Source organism: Corvus brachyrhynchos, unplaced genomic scaffold, assembly GCF_000691975.1.
Source record: "Corvus brachyrhynchos isolate BGI_N302 unplaced genomic scaffold, ASM69197v1 scaffold19, whole genome shotgun sequence".
Lineage (NCBI taxonomy): Eukaryota > Metazoa > Chordata > Aves > Passeriformes > Corvidae > Corvus > Corvus brachyrhynchos.
The window spans coordinates 1,519,325-1,535,703 of record NW_008246061.1 but is presented as its reverse complement, the minus strand read 5'-3'; the positions used below and the strand labels follow the sequence as shown (position 1 = coordinate 1,535,703).

At 45.6% G+C, this 16,379-nt stretch overlaps 1 protein-coding gene across 1 annotated transcript in view; it reads right to left on the bottom strand.

Annotated features, from left to right (window-relative positions):
• Positions 1 to 16,379, bottom strand: part of RNFT2 (ring finger protein, transmembrane 2) — a 25,058-nt gene that overhangs the window by 6,620 nt on the left and 2,059 nt on the right. The window contains exons 3-7 of the mRNA XM_008642912.2: positions 14,458 to 14,936; positions 13,926 to 14,002; positions 12,306 to 12,406; positions 10,061 to 10,214; positions 1,173 to 1,322 (exon numbers count right to left, since the gene is read on the bottom strand). Of these exons, the coding sequence (XP_008641134.1) occupies positions 1,173 to 1,322; positions 10,061 to 10,214; positions 12,306 to 12,406; positions 13,926 to 14,002; positions 14,458 to 14,936 (961 nt within the window). The remainder of the gene's footprint in view (positions 1 to 1,172; positions 1,323 to 10,060; positions 10,215 to 12,305; positions 12,407 to 13,925; positions 14,003 to 14,457; positions 14,937 to 16,379) is intronic.

Sequence of the window (16,379 nt, the reverse complement as noted above, 5' to 3'; positions counted from 1 at the left end):
TTTTTGCAAGCAGGGACACAAGAAAGGTCACGAGAAATTTGCTCTCGTATGTCTGTGGTCTGCATGCCTGAGCTGCCAAGCCAGAAGGGCAGGGAAGGGCTGGATACCACCGTGGGTCCAGGCAGTGCCACCTCTGAAAGAGCCAACAATGCTCTCCCACAGCACGGAGAGAAGAGCAGGAAAGAGCTGAGGATGGAGGGGAGTGCTGCACTGGGCTCACGTACTCCTGTTCTGGCACTGTTTGCTCTGCTCCTGGCTTGGTCTCAGACCTGCTGTGACCAAATCACTTCACTGGCCATGACCTCCTCTGCCTAATTTGCTCAGAAGAACTGTAAAGTCCTCGACAGGAGGGGTTGCATGACCCTATTTCCATACAATACAGAGCTACACTATAATTTAGCATTACTCTGCTCCTCTGAGCTGCTTCCAGCTTGGATATATTATCTATTCTTTATTTTTCAGTCTGCTCCTGCAGAGCCACAGGCACAGACAGGTATCTGGGATGGAGCAAGCCTGGCCTTTCTCAGAGGGATGGACACCACAGCAGTAGAAATGTAACTATTTCTAGACCTCAGACCTGGCACTGTTCTGATTAAATCACACCTACTCGTTTACAACTGTACAGACTCTATGCTCTCAGCATTCTTATTTTTGGGGGAACATTAATTACTCCTGTCCATCACTTGTATCAGCCAGACCAGGACCTAGAATGGGGCAGAGCTGCCTGTTTTATCCAGGCAGGACTTGGATGTCCCTCTCTCTGCTGCACTCAGAGCTGTGAGTGGCAGAGGAAAGCTTAGAGACAAACATGTAACTGTCTGCAGCCTGCCTTTGTGTGACATCTGGAGCCAGCCAACACCTCTGCCAGCACTGCTCCCCCAAGGCCAGCTCCCCTTCTCCTGCAGCCTTTGCAGAAAGGGATTAACGGAGCAGCAATGACTTCATGAGTCTGATGCAACACTGGTGAGCAGCCTCAGATCCTCCCCCAGCTCAGCAATGCCCACACGCTGGGACAGCAAAATGCCTTTGGCTGTAGCACGTGGGGCCCTCAGCTGCTGCAGTTTCCTGGGCAGGGACAGCCACAACCCAAAGGTTCGTTTGTCCCCTTCAGCTGTGCTGCTTGCCCTGCTCCTGCCACACTCCCCAGGGGTTGTTAATGCGGCAGTGCTCACCTTGCAGAGGCTGTACATGATGATCAGGATTCCGCCCAGGAAGTAGCTGCTGGATGGATCATCTCCCATGATGTATTTGTACCACAGCTGGATGGGGACAAGGGAGCGGAACAGCTGGCTCAGCTCCTCAATAATCAAATAAAACTTTCCCTGCAAGACAACCAGGCAAGTGAGGCATGATTATTATCAGCAAGTCAAAAGGAGAACATTTAATTTGTGCAGGGCTGGTGTTCACTGATCACTGCACTGTTAAATGGTGCAGAGACCATATTCATGAGATGCAGCTTTCTCTGCAGCCACTGAACTCTGTGCCTAGAAAGGATAAATATCCCTTCATTCCTCCATAGGGCTCTGTCACTGACACAGCTATGCTGCATTCTGGAATTTTAAACTTTGCAGTGGGTTATGGACAGGCAATAAATTGTGTATCTGGACAATGCTGCAGAAAAGCAAAGGTTAATATGGGATTAATATGATGTAAATTGTAGACGTCATTATTTGTGAGAAAAGGAAAGCAAGTTCGATGTCTTTGACCTTACACCCCTTCTGAAAGTACAGGGATTAAATGGAAAGTGACCCCAGTCTTCCTGACAACTTTTTAGGTAATCCCAAAGAATCAAATTAATTACGTTTGCCAGCATCCCTGCCCTTCCACTCAGGCGTGCGTTGGCTCTTGGGCAGTGCACAGATAAAGACTGGTGCTGAAAATTAAACCCTCGGGGCATTTAAAACTTGAAGAGACCGAATCTTCCTGAAGACCTCAAGGAAGGAAAGGTGGGCAGGGGGAAGTGTGCTGGCTGAAATCTTCTCTCTCAAAAGAGACTCAAAGAATGGGCAACATCCTTTGTCAGCCTTCACCAGAACCTGAATAAAAGTGTCTAATTTAGGGCCACCCCCAGCCCTATCGAGGGTTTGTTCTGTCCCACGCTGTTTACAGGGACAGCTGGTGGCAAACTGAGCCCAGAAGGATGTTTAATCTGCAATGACATTATCTGGACTGAAAGATTTGGGTTTGTCCTGTCAAAATCCTTTTATTTGCTAAGCTCCTGGAGAAGGGGAAATTCCCCTGGAATTTTGCTGTGTTGTCCCAGTTAGCTTTGTCATCAGTGATGTCATCGCAGGCCAATCACTAATTGGTGAGGTGGGGATGGGGATTAAGTCCTCGCAGCCGGGCTGGCAACAGCCAGCGCCCTTCCCCGGGGGCTCGGGATGAGATCACTCGCAGGCCATCCTGCTGCTCCCAACAAATCGAATCCTTCGGAGAGCTCTGGCACGCTCATGATCTCATATCCCCCGGGACACGAGTGAGGTCACACCAGCGGTTGCTAACGGACCCGGGCTGCTTTCCTGCTCTGCCCATCCCCTCCTCCGCACTAATCCCAGGTGGCATCGCAGAGCAAACGCGTAACAACAATCTGGGGTCCTAAATGCGAGCAATTTATTAAATTAGCACAGAGGTCTCTCTCCAGCCTCGTGCTTCGATGCAATCATCGTTTATTTCGGGAGCTCCTGTGGCAGAAATGACAACGCTGTCACCGTGTCCCTCCACACGGCTCTGATGAAAGCTCCCAGCAAGCAAAAGGCAGCAAACTTTGCTGTCTCCAGCTCGTTCCTCTCACCCACCATCCTTCATTGATCCCTGCTTCCCCAGCAGCTGGGCTGGGACAGGTCACTGCTTGCTCTCCCATTGCATCAGACAGAGCTGCTGCATCCAGCACCTCGGGCATCAAGGCTGGAATTCTTCTACAACACAAGTTCTGAGGCACTAAAACACCCGAGTCCACAGCGAGATGTCAGGAAAGCTGGGTCCAAGGCAGCCCCAGAGCATAGACAGGCTGTGGAGGTGGCAAGTGGCAGCAAGTGATAAACTTCAGCATCTAACCACAACTTCTCCAGCCTCCCCACAGCTTTCAGAATCCCCTTCTCTAAGGCAAGTCTTCAGTTTGCAGTGGTAACTGCAGGGTACCAGGATGTTTTAGCAGGTAGAAACTTGGTCACAGCCTCCCAAGAGTGAAGTTAAGTTTTAAAGGATGCATCGCTCCATGCAGCCCCTTAACAGCACCCACCTGACTATTAAATGTTGATAAGTTTAGAGTGATTCCAGCTGGGAGAGAGGAATGCAAGGGCAGCTGAGCATCACTTGAAGAGAACTAGAAAGTTCTAAGTCTTGTTAGGCATCTCAGTGCACCACACCAGCCCCTTCGTTAAACTAGGAAAAGTGCCAGAAAATCCAAAATAATTCTACAAAGAGCTGCTGCAGAAGTGAGGCCCTCCTTCTGAGCCAGAGGCTTGGAAAATGAGGACTGTTCCCTACAATTTCAGCAGCAAAATGCAGATTTCTGATAGCAGCAACTTACTGCAGACAGCACCCATCAGGGGTAAGCACACTCAACATACCTGTCTGCCACTTCTCAGCTTTGTTATCTCTTGGCTATCTAGGTTACATTTTTCAAAGTAAAATCTTTGTCTCAAGCTGTATTTTGTCTGAAAAAATCAGCTAAAATATACTGGCTTTTTTTTTCTTCAAGATTAGCACTGCATGTTATATGAAGCACAAATATAATTATTTCTCCTGTGCATCTGACTTGGCACAACAGCTTGAAATAAGGCAAGACCTGTCTCTGTTAGGTGACTTTTCCCATGTCATAAAAATCCATGTAAATCTGGGAATTTTTTCTGGAATGCACTGTAGAGAGATTGAACAGCTCTCTAAGATCAGCAAAATCTTTCTGGTGAGCCTGTGAGCCAGCCCCAGTGCAGGACTGGACTGTGCACGAGCCAGAACTGCAGAGATTAAATAGGATATTACCTGAAATTATGGCTCCTAATTAGGGTAAGTTAGGTAACAGAAGAAAAGCTCTGCTCTCACCAAGGGTTAAACCTGACCAAGAAGGGAGAAGGGCAGTGCTGGCCCTGCTTCCTCCGAGTGAGTTCTGTGAGAGCTGCTGCTGCTACTGCTGGTATCAAACACTTCATTAGCACACGTGGGGAAGGGCTGTGCTGGGATCTAATTTTAGCAGCTCTGCTGATGAGCCTCAGATACCACATGGTGAAATTTTGATTCCTTTTTTTCAATGCTCAGTTAAAAAAGCAAGTCGATGACTTGTGGATAACCCTCCATTTTTCTGCACCTCCTTCACCACATACAAAGACTGTTTTTATACTTCAAATCAAGCACTTATTTTGAAAGAGGAGAATTCAGCATTTTCATACAATTGCACTCTTCCTTCCATTCATGCAGTATTTCAGTCTGTAATGCACTGCCTATTTTTGCACACTGAGCATGTAACTTCTTGGTATTTTGTTATATCCTCACTACTTGATGGCAGATCTGCATCTGATCCCTTCTTGCCATTTGAGCTCTGCTCAGAGGAGCACATTTCTAAAATTTCTTCAGTCCCTTTACAACATCAGCACTACAGAAAACACTTTTAAAACCCCCTTATTTTCACGTTGCTGGCTGACCTCAGGGACAGCTTTTCTCTGCAGTTTCTAAATAAGAACCTGAGACACAGAAAGACAAAGGTCAAGGTAAGGCTGTTTTGGTGTCCAAGCTCAGATGTCTGGGATCAGACTTTTTATAAAGCCCTTCATTTTATAGATCACATTACCATTAAAAGCTGAACCACTGACTTCATTTTGCAGCTCTACCTACTTTTCTAGGATCACACAGGAATTATTTGGCAAAGTAAAGGACAGGATTTAATTCTCCAGTGTAGCATTCAACTTGAACTTGTAGAATGTTCTTACAGCAGTTTCTTTGTTTCCTATAAACTTCCCAGTTGCTGCAACAGCTTCTTTCAGTCTTTCACCTTCATCCTTGGGGTGTGGTGATGGAGGGAAGAAGTCTCACAGAAAAATAATGTGGAACAGTATAATTAAAAATTGAATCCCAACCTAGACACAGCAAAGGGGGCACATTGCAGCAGCAATGCTAATTCCCCCAGAGCCTCGCTGAGCCTCCACTGTGCAGCCTCTTTTGACATAAGGCTTTGCCTCAGTGCATGTGTGCCTCCCCACAAGGAAACAGAGAGGCACAGCAAGGATTGACACAGCGGAATTAGAATGGGGGATGCAAGGCAAGTGAGAGAAGTTGCAATGAGGCAACTGCAAGGTGTGATTAGCACTCAAGGGAAGCTCCAAGTCTCACTTGCTCTGGTGCCAGCAGCATTAGGGCATATTCTGAAACAGGGAGATGCTCAAAAAAACTTTGGAGACCTGCTGGCAATTTGGATCAGAGGAGAGCAGGCTCTGCTGAGATTCCAGGTCATGGTGCCAATAGATAAAGTGTTGGATAGGAGCAGTAAACAGCATTGTGGCACGGAGGATGCTGGTGAAAATCCATGCAGGACTAATGAGGAGTAATGTCAAGGTGGGACTAGAGGGGAAAATGAGAATTTTAGTTAGCACACAACACTTTTGAAAATAACATCTTTCATATCTTAAACTGGAAAGTTAAACTGGGAAAGCACTTAAGTGCAATGAGTTGTTTAAGGTTCAGTAGCAGTGACTTGCAAAGCATGTTGAGGGAGGGGGACAGAGGAGTCTCCACTCCTCAGTCCCTGCTCTTATGCTTCAGTTAGTTTTTCAATTTTGTAAATAATAAATCCCACACTTCTGACTCTGGGACAGCACATCAGTCCCAGACTGCAGCAGGGAAAAGTCCTTGCAGAACATCCTGGAGTTCCCATGGCTCAAGAGGATCCAAGCTCAGACTGCTGTCCATGAAGAGTGAATGTGTTTGTGAGCGAGCTCCCCCAAAGAGGATCCAAGGTCAGAGAGGAGAGGGGAATGAGAGGATGGGCTGTCACCTGTCTGGGAACACCACTTCAGCCACACTGTGAGGGAAGAGCAGGAATAACTTCCATATTGCACAGCCAAGGACCGGGAACATCTTTGCCTGGCTATTTTTTATTAAACATCATCTATGTGCCAGTTCCCAGTGCGTTTTTTACTGCTTCTGTATATTTAGAGGACTCAAATGCTCCAAGAGCCTTTTTTTTTTCCCCTTAGGACAAAAAAAAAAAAAAGGTGCAGCTTCAGAAGGAATTTGGAAATTAATGTGCCAGGTTCCATGGCAGAGCTGTACCCATCTATGGCAGGAAACATGATGTGCCCCTGAAGAAGGTTTTTGGTCCAAGGTCCAAGTGCAGAATTTGCAATTGCTGCCACATCCAGGCCAAGTTTTCTCTGACCAGACTTGATGAGATAGTACTTTGAAAATAAAAAGCACTAATAAAACAATCAACTGAAAAAAACAACCAAGCAAATATTTTCAGAGCTGCAGTGAGGGGCCAATGTCAGCGTTCTCCTGCATTTTCACTCTCCTGGAAACGCAGTCCCCTGTAACTTGGCTGCACACCTGTATTGAGCATGCAGAGAAAATTCCTTCTTAGGGCCTTTCTTATGTATCAAAACGTCCTTGGTATCTTTGTCCCCTATAGAGATAGGGATACAAATATCAAAGAACTTGGGATAACAGACAGTTCTTTTTGGTTTGGTTTTCTTTCTTCCTCCCCCCATGTTTCACTCACTTCTCCAGCCCAGATTGCTGACAACAACATGAGGAGGGGATGGAAGACTTGCAGGCACCTGGGATTTCCTAAGTGAAATCTTTGGCAACTGTGTCTTTTTATTATTTATTTCCTTATTTTGAATTCCACCCCCCTCAAGCTGTCATTCCTTAGCAGTGAAAATGAAAAGCTGCCATTGATGTGTGTACAACAATGGAAGCCTCTGCAGGCCACATGGCTCCTGCAGTTTAATTTACTTTAATTCATTTAATATTGAACCAAATGATCTTATTTGCCTTTTTTAATGGAGAGCCTTCAGCATGCAGGGTGGGAGCCAAGCCCCCCCTTCCAAAGGAATGATGAGCTCAGCTGTTATTGAAACTTGTACCCAGCTCGATGTGCCTGGCACAGCTCGGGGGGAGGGAGGGGCACCTCCAGTCACAGGTATGATCCTTCTCCTGGAAACTCCACAGGCTCCAGAGCTGTGAGGTCAGTCTGATGCTGGGGTTACCTTCATCTTCCTGCTTTTCTCTCCAGTTCCCAAGCTCTTCCTTCCCTGCATTGATCCAAATGTCATCTTGGACCAAAAGTTGCCCTTCCTTTTCATACTAGGAATGCATGACCCAGGTGCTTTGGATGGGGAGAACTGGGTGTTCTAACCCAGATTTTTCATGTGTTTACTTTCAAAATGAAAAGATGCATCTTACTGATGTAAGCAGAGCTTAGTGCTATTCACTATTTTCATTAGTGATCTTGATGGAACAGAGTAATGTACAGCTGACACTAAACTGGGAAAGGCTGTAAACACACCCAAAAGAAAGATTATATTCCAAATTCATCTTGACAGACTGGAGAAATGGTCTGGAAAACAGGGAGGGAATGAAGACAGTCCAGAAGAGGATAGTAAGATCTGGAATTAACAATCTCTGAGAAAAGACTCCAAAAATTGTTGGTGTTCAGTCTACAGACAAGAGTGAGGGGGGATATGAAGACTGATAAATAAAAACAAAAACCACACAGTATTGAGAGAAGACCAAAATCCCAAGGAGAAGCAGGAAAAGCCAGGCTAGCTTTGCAAGTGCCTTTGAACTTCCAAAATGAGGAAATTCTGAAGAGCCAGCTCAGAGGCTGAGTGCAGGATGATTAAAGTTCCCCACACCCCATCCATGGGCAAGTTTTAGGATCTACTGCTGACTGCCAGCAAGAGGGGACTGCAAGGGAGCTCAGGATTAAATCCCTCTCTGCTGAACTCCACCCCTCAGGGCACAGCAACCTCCACTTCAGGCCCTCTATTAGGGGAGCAAGAGGCTGCTGTTCTGAGTAGTTATATTGGCACAAAAACTTCTCACTACATATCAATACACATCTCGAAAACATCTAGCTCTACTGAGTTAAATTCCTATTTCTCCAGCAGCCTGTTAGCATTAAGTGACAGCCACCCAGAAGGTCATAAACTCCAAGCTGGCCTTCAAGCAGAAATACTACTAGGAGGACATTGGGAAGAAGAGAGTAACTTTGTATCTGTAAGTATTCACACAGCAGATAGCAAAAAACTTGATAAAAATTTTGGTCAAAGTTCATGTGCCTAAATTGCACTAGAAGTGTTCTAACTGAGCAAAAGCTTCCATTTAAAACCCCTCATCTGCGTGGCACTGTGCTGGCCTGCAGCAGTCAGCTGTGTCGCCAGGCTCAGGGAAGGAGCTCAGCTATGTGATTACCAATTACAATTTCCACGGTGTCCTGTGGTTCTCCTGGAGCTCTCCCATCCCAGTTTGATCTTGCTTAATTTGTTACACCAGATTTCATCCCTGGCTGGCTTAATGGCTGCAGTGCAGAGTGGGGGAGAAAACCAAATCCAGATCTAGTGGTGGGTAACAGCAGTCTCAGGTGTCAGGGGACAGTGAGACCATCCACAACATCCGAAGACAAAAAGGGGCTTAAAAAAAGTGAGACACATTGCTCTCCAGAAAAAGGTATTAAAAATGAAGCATCTGTGCTCTGAGTCATTATAGGCCCTTGACAGATGTGATCCTACCAGCCTCTCACTGGAGCTGCAAATAAAGACCCCTTCTCTTTCTTCTCTCCCGACAAGGATTAATGAGTACTTGGGATGGCTCTCAGACAAGCAAGCAAAGGCTGTGAACCTTTTCCAACACTGCAATTTATCTTGGGAAGACTATTCACATCACTTCTCCCTCCCTCCCCAGGCTGGATTATGCTCTGACCCAGCACATTAATCTCCCAAAATATAATAATAATAATAATAGAAGAAAGAAAAAAAAAAAAAGCTGGACAATTGCCAGAAATAAATTAATAACCACCTTAGATAGCCCTGCTGTGCAGGAACAAACTGCTCAACTCCCCTGCCACCCATGTCATTTCTAAGCAAAACTATTCCCAGTTTAGATACCCCCTGAAGTGCCCTGCCTGAGACTTTCAGCAATTAATGCTGGTACCTTGCATCTATAGAGTGCCTTTCATCCCAACAGCTGCCAGAAAGTTTCTTTACTGAATGCAAATAATACACATTGCTACATTTGCTACTGAAATGTGGATGCTACATGGGAGTGGAGGAAGAGGCAGCATGAGACATCTGTAAAAGTAAAAACATATCAAAAGGTATTTTAAGAGAGAATGTAGTGTGAAAGTTTCAAGTTAGACCCATTCTACATATGGTTTCATGAACATTTAAATATGTGAAGCATTTAATTAAAGTATTTCTTCACCCATGGTTAGAACTGGTGCTGTCTTTTGTGGCATCTGTAGCTTCAGTTTAACCCAGTCACTTCTTTGACCCAAGTGGCAAGTCAAAGAGACAAATACTTGCAATTTCTTCCCATGACATGAAGAGGTTCCTGCTTTAGAAATACAAATTTAAAGAGATTACTCAGAAGACAGGACTTAAGGTCAATAAGAGAAGCAGTTATCTGGCTGCTAGAACCAATTCCTCCTCAAAGAGTTCCTACCTCACCTCTCTAGACTTTAATCATTGCTGGTAGTACCGAATCCTTGCTCAGGCCTGTGACGGCTCAAAAACCAAACTTCGATACCCAGGTGACTTTCTGCCAAAGGTTTATCGAGAGATTTTAATGTTTTTATTATTCCATCCATATTTGGCACTGGCACAGGGTGCCCAGAGCAGCTGTGGCTGCCCCTGGATCCGTGGCAGTGCCCAAGGCCAGGTTGGACGGGGCTTGGAGCAGCCTGGGACAGTGGAAGGTGTCCCTGCCCATGGCAGGGGATGGAACTGGGTGGTCATTAAGGACCCTTCCAACCCAAATCATTCCACGATTCTCCGATTCCACACTGCACATGTGTGGTAAAGGTATCAGATTATCAAAGACAAAGGTTTGTGCATCAAGAAGAGTCTCCTACCTTTGACTTGACAGCGAGGATGATCTTGGGCAGGGCCACGATGAGGCATTTCAGGGCAATGGTGAGGTACTTCAGCACAAAGTCTGCGATGCCTACGATCCACATGAGGTCGAAGAAGTCCAGCCTGTCCAGGCTGGGTTTCAGGAATATAAGGCTGAAAGGCACGAGGCACCACAGCTCAAATACCACTGAGGAGAAGCTTGCTCAAGCTTCTTGTATCCACTGCTGGCTAGAGAGAGCCTAGAAACTCCCCCGAACTTCAGGGAAGTTCTCAAGGGCAAGAGGAGGAAGACACGCAAATTAGACCTGTGGTTCCTGTGGGCCTCTTGACTTTGCTCTTGCCCACTTCTACTGAGGCCAGCAGGTTTGCCCACTATCACAAAACAGGACCCAAACACCTATAAAGTCTGCTTTGGAAGACAGCAATCTCCATAACCTGCCTTTCCCACTGCAACAGAGCCTCTGGTGTGCTGATAGTGCCCTTAGTGCACAGGCTTGCTCCATGGGATCTGGGTGTAAAAGCTTGTCCTGGAAGTCCTGCTCAGAACAGTTCCGGTTCCCTGGGGAAGTGAACACCCCCACAGCCCGTGAGGCTCGTTTGCCACAGGGGCACAGTCCCTAAAGCTACTTGTGGACATGAAACAAAGTGGTGACACAGGAAACTCTGTACCAGACACAGCAGAGGTCAGAACTTCACATGTGTCATGCTCTGACAGTGGCCACTGCCTGAAGCAGAACAAGAGCTGGGCTCTGTTAATACTCTTACCTGAACCAACGGTCCAAAAAAGTGATGCCCCTTACATAATGTCATTTACTGGGCTGAACATTTGCTGTTTAAAAAAGTGGAATCTGGGACAGCAGAATTTCATCCAGCAATGTGCAGGAGCTACTGACTTGAGCAATAATGAGAACAAGACCCTTCTCAGGCTGAAAAAACAGGATTCACCTTCAGGGTATCTACCTGCTAAAGCCTCATGGTAGAAAGCAAAAACTAAACAGGAAAAAAAAAAGCAAAGTAAAGTAACCAACCCAACATGAAAAGCCTGAACATGAATTTAAAATACTCACAACACTGGCACAGCACAACAGGTAAAATTACACCCTAAAAACAGAAACAGAATCAGAGACTTTACTACTATTCGTGCACTAGAAACAAGAAAAAAAAAATCAGGAAATGAAAAATAAGCCAGAAGGAAACAAAACTGAAGCAGCCATTTCTAATTTGACAAGCCTGGGTTGTAAACAGTCCCAGGTCCCCACACAGCAAGCAAGAGATACACCACCCTGAGCATGACACCACTGCAGCACTCAGGAACAGGGCTTTTCATGGAGGTGTGGCCCAGCCTGTCCACTGGTCACAAGCCATGCTCTAAACTGTCTGTAGGATAGCCCCAAATTGCTAAAACCCCTTTATTTTAGACGATCTAGCCTTTATTTTAAACTAGACCCATTCATGCTTTTAACCTTGACCACCTTCTTAGAGACACACTGTTACCCTGTGGTGCAAACAAATATCACTTCCACACCTTTCTGCCATTCCTGTTCCTTCCTTTCCACTCCCTCCCACAAGCTCCATACAGTGAATCCCATGGCTTGGCCTCCCATCCAGACCCACACATTCAAGCCCTGCAGCTCTCCCCCTTTCTCTGCTTCCTATCTGTCATTATTCCTATCTGCTTTATAATAAGCAGGGACAGTGCTGAACCAAATCCATTAGTACAGACCTTCCTGTATTTGAGAACTAATTTAGCCAGGATTTGAAAGGCAAGGCTATCTTAACTACCTCAGATCCAAGTGCCTCCAAGCTCTGAGAACACTGGAGTAAAACACTGCTATTTCTTTTCCTGACCTAGACTCAAAGCTTGATAGACTATTATAGGAAGAGGAAAATCAGTGGGTCAATTCCTTATCTGCCTCTGACACCTGCACTTTATGTTCAGTTGCAGTGGTCAAAATGGGAATTCAGAGGTCCCTCTTGAAAAGGATCCACCGTGTTTTGGTATCATCACACCCTGGCCCATTTATACACTGCCTATGCCCTTTATTGATAGGAGCACAAGCCACTGGTAAAGTGGCACACACATTCTTTTCCTGCACTGAAAGGTATTACAAAGATGTAACAAAGACAGCAGATCCTTTAGGCACACACACTTCCTCCCAAAGTGCGGGGAAAGGGGGGTTTCCCTCTTCTCCTCCCTGGAAATTATCACCTGCTTCCATCCTGTACAACGTAAATTTTGCCTACCTGTTGTAAAGCTGCTGAGAGCTGAATGTGTAAAGCAAGTACAGGGTGTTTCCAGTGAGAAAGGCCAGGATCCAGAAGACAACCAACACTGATCTCTTCTCCTGAGCAAGGAAAAGCAGCAGAGTTACTTCAATCGAAATCTCAAGACCTGAGCTGAGCCTTCAACTGCTGAAAAATCCAACCCAGGGGATGCAAATATGTACCAAAGAGTTCAGTAATTAGTTCATTCTCACAGGACTAAGAAGTAGTCTGCTAGGTAAGGACATATATAAACACAAGCAGAAATGCCTCTCACTCAGTTAACCTTTTCAATGAGGTAACTTTAGAGAAATTAATTAAAATAAGCTGGTGAAAACAACAGCCTTACTTGCAGAATGCATCTTCAAAGTTGGGATCTTTCTTGGGACATCTAAAATCTTCTGATATTTAAAATGCAGTATGACAAGCAGATTAAAAAAAATCCATTCCACATATTGTCCTAAATTCTGAGCTGTCACCTGGTTGGCGTGACAATTCAAGGGGTCAAAAGGATCAAAGGGGTGTTTTAGAAATAGATCCAAAGTCACTCAGTGGAAGGCTTAGCTAAATCAAACATACCCCATCACTACAGGCAGCACATCTGGGTGTTATCCTAAAGCATTTTGGAACGTGCATTTTTGATTGACGAAATAATTAAAGGTCAAAAGAAGTGGAAATTTTGCATTTCAAAATACATGGAATGTTACAGACAGAAGCTGGACGGCAGAAGATACTGTCCTGCGTCTCGGCCCTCAGTAAGTTTTGGGGAGTAAATTTTATTCCTGAGAGGAAAACATCCACCATTTTTCTGCTGGGCTGATTTACTAAGAAGGGAGGTCTCTAGCTGTTCAACAGCCAGGACTGTTAAGATGAGATTTAAAGCAGGCAGATTAAGGGGCACACTGCTGGAAGGACAGAGGTGCAGAGTGCAAGGCAACAGCAATCTGTTACTGGACTGTGCCATTTATCTGTTCATTCAGCGTTGGATCACATTGATTCCACTGCTGCTGGTAGATACAAGTATGCACCTGTGCAACTCATGTAATTTTAACAAAAAAGCAATTCTAGCCTTGTGCTTTTAGTGCTGTTGAACTGTTCTCCTGACACAGAAGATGAGAAGACCTGAAAAGATCTGCTGGTTTCTTTATATTCTAAGCATATTATGCACAGAGCATTATAAAGCCACTAGCAAGCAATACATCTACGAAATCTTTCAGCTGAACATCTCAAAACATTATCTAAATGCTAATAAGTTAAATCTCATCATTAACAAGTCAAATAGGCTTCAGCATCTCTGCTGTACATAATGGGAAACCAAGGTGCAGAGAAGTGCTGGAATAGGCACTGCCAAACAAAGGCAGAGGGAGATGCAGATTACAACATCCCTGACCTGTCCTCTGTTTGTTTGACTATGCCACACTTTCACAAAAAAGCAGGAGAGAAACTGTGGGAGAGCATCCATGGGGAGAAGAGGAAGAAGACAGATCTGTCCACAAATAAATGCACTCAGCCCTACACTGCAATTAAAGGGTCAACACGGATGATATTTTGTGCACGGAAAATGTTCCCTGGGAACATAAGAAGGTAAAATGCTGAACTCACCTTCAAAGCAACCTGTTCTCGGAGCGTGGAGTTGGCGTAGGCAAAGGTGCTGGCCATGCCAATGCACACAGCAATTCCTGCAGGGAAAGGCTCTGTCAGAGTGTAACTGCTGCTGCTGTTTGACTTGATTTCACAACTGCCAGCAAGACAAGAGCCTCACCCCTCTGATCTCTTCTGCACTACACAGAAATCTTTGCTATCACCAGTGTAAGCTCTCCTCATCTCTCCTAGAGAGAGCTCTGAGGGAGAAGCCTTGGTAACATCCTCAGCCTCACAGGAATGTCAAGGAGAAATCAGGAAAAGGAACAGAACTGGTACGCACAGGAAACAGATGGGTCTGACCCAGATGAAAACAGCTTGGACTGAAAGTAGGGTGAATTTATCACATGCATTATCCCATGCATTTGAATATGTTCCCTTCGTGCTAGACTCCATCTGGACACTGTCAGATGGATAAATGTATCAGACATCACAGCCTGAAAAAGCCTCCTCTAAACTCTCTAAACACAGTTCAAAAAGGACGGATGCTCACCAAGCTTGTGCTGGAAACAAACTTTAGCCAGGAGGATCAAGATGAAGGGAAGTCCCTTCTGCAGCCAACCAATCACAGCTTTTAGCTCAGAAAGAGCTGGGGCTGGAGTTCCAGCCTGTTCCTCAGTGCCCTCCTCAGCGTGCCCGTGCCGGTCCCCCCCTGCCATGTGCAGCAGAGAGGAGCCCCGGTGGTGGCCATGGTGGAAGTGATGGGACGGCTGTCGGTGGTGAAACGGGGCTCCCTCAGCTCGGCTGGCCCCCTCCTCCCTCGGGGCTGGCATCTGGATGAACACTTCCCCACCTCCGGCTGAAGAGCCCAGCACCAGCCCGGACTGGAAGGGCGTGGCTGTGATGGTGCCCGAGGGGATCCCGGCCAGCCCCGAGAACAGCTGCTGTGGAGAGGAGGCTTCAGCCTTCAGGCTTTCAAAAACTCCACTTTCATCCACGCTGGTTTCAGAACTGACCGTCTGGCTCCGGTTTCTGCAGTGGGCAGAGATTAAAGCGTTTAAATAAAAATGAGTACACAGAACTTCGTGGTGTTTTCACCCAACCCTGACTGCAGTGATTCCAGAGTTCCTCACACACTATCAGAACAAGAAGGTCTCCAGATGACAGATGCTTTTCTCTCTACCTGCTGTCGGGAAGTTACAGCTGCAGAACTAGAGGCCAGTAACCAGACTCCTCAGATGAGATCAGAGAACCTCTGCAGACCTGACCAAAATGCATCAGTTCCTTCACCCAAGGAATGAAGCTCCCAAACACCCTGTTTACTTTTGGAGAAAACAAAGAAATAATACACCCAATACCAAATCCAATATCTTCTATAATGATTTGAGTACTTAAAGAAAAACATACAAAACCTCATGGAACTTGCCACAACACCACCAAGTCAAGCCATACTATAAACAAACAAATTAACCAAGCTAATTCAAAGCAATGAGTTACCCCCAAAATCTTCTGTCTTTATTTAGGGACAATCACTACCTGCCCACTGATGAACTGCATCAACAAGAGACAGAATCATCAGGGGAAGAGAAGTGTTGAGAGCTGCCTATGTGTCCTTCACAAAAGTGAAGGATGTGCTCACGGGTCCTGACAAATTCTTTTATTTTGATATTTTTTGCAAATTGGACATGGATGTACCCAAATTACTGGGCACTGGACAGAACTGGTTCTGGCACTGATTCTGTCCTGAGTGTGTTGGAATACACCCAGATTACAAAAAGAAAGTATAAATATCTTCATCCTAACAGCAAAAGACAACAGCTTTTCTTCACTAGAAGTCAATACAAGGAAAGTTTAGATGAGAGGGAACAATGCAGGCAAGGAGTAGAATAATCACCAGGCAGTAAATGCCTGACAGACAGCAAATACTTCTCTAACTTGAAGAAGGAGAGCAAACAATAAATAAACCTCAGCAAGAGGCAAAGCCCACAAATAAGGCATGTTGCAGAGCTTTGGTCCCTCTTGATTTTAATCCTGGGAGATCTCTAACTTTAGGAATAGTGGTCACAAGGCCCTCAACCCTCTCTCCCCCATGGGTTGAAAAGCCTCCCCAGGCACTTACAGGGCACAAAGCACTGCTTTTCACCTCCCTCTGGGGACAGATTCAAACCTCTCCAGGCAAACCTTCCCACTAAGTAAACTCCTAATAAGGCTTTTTAGAGCTGCACCCCATTCCCACCATCTCTCTGCAGGCTTCAGCAAGGAATGAAGTCAACAAGACATTGCACACCTCTTTCTGGTCCAAAATATTCATCAGCCAGGTCTTCAAATTCACACCTAACACTACAATTCAGGGGTGTATACACAACTCACATCTGGGAATGTAACAAACAGACTGGGTGGAACACAGTGTTACAAATAAAGACACAACTATTGTTTGGAATAATATTACCAGGATACATGACTGTGCTTTCAGCA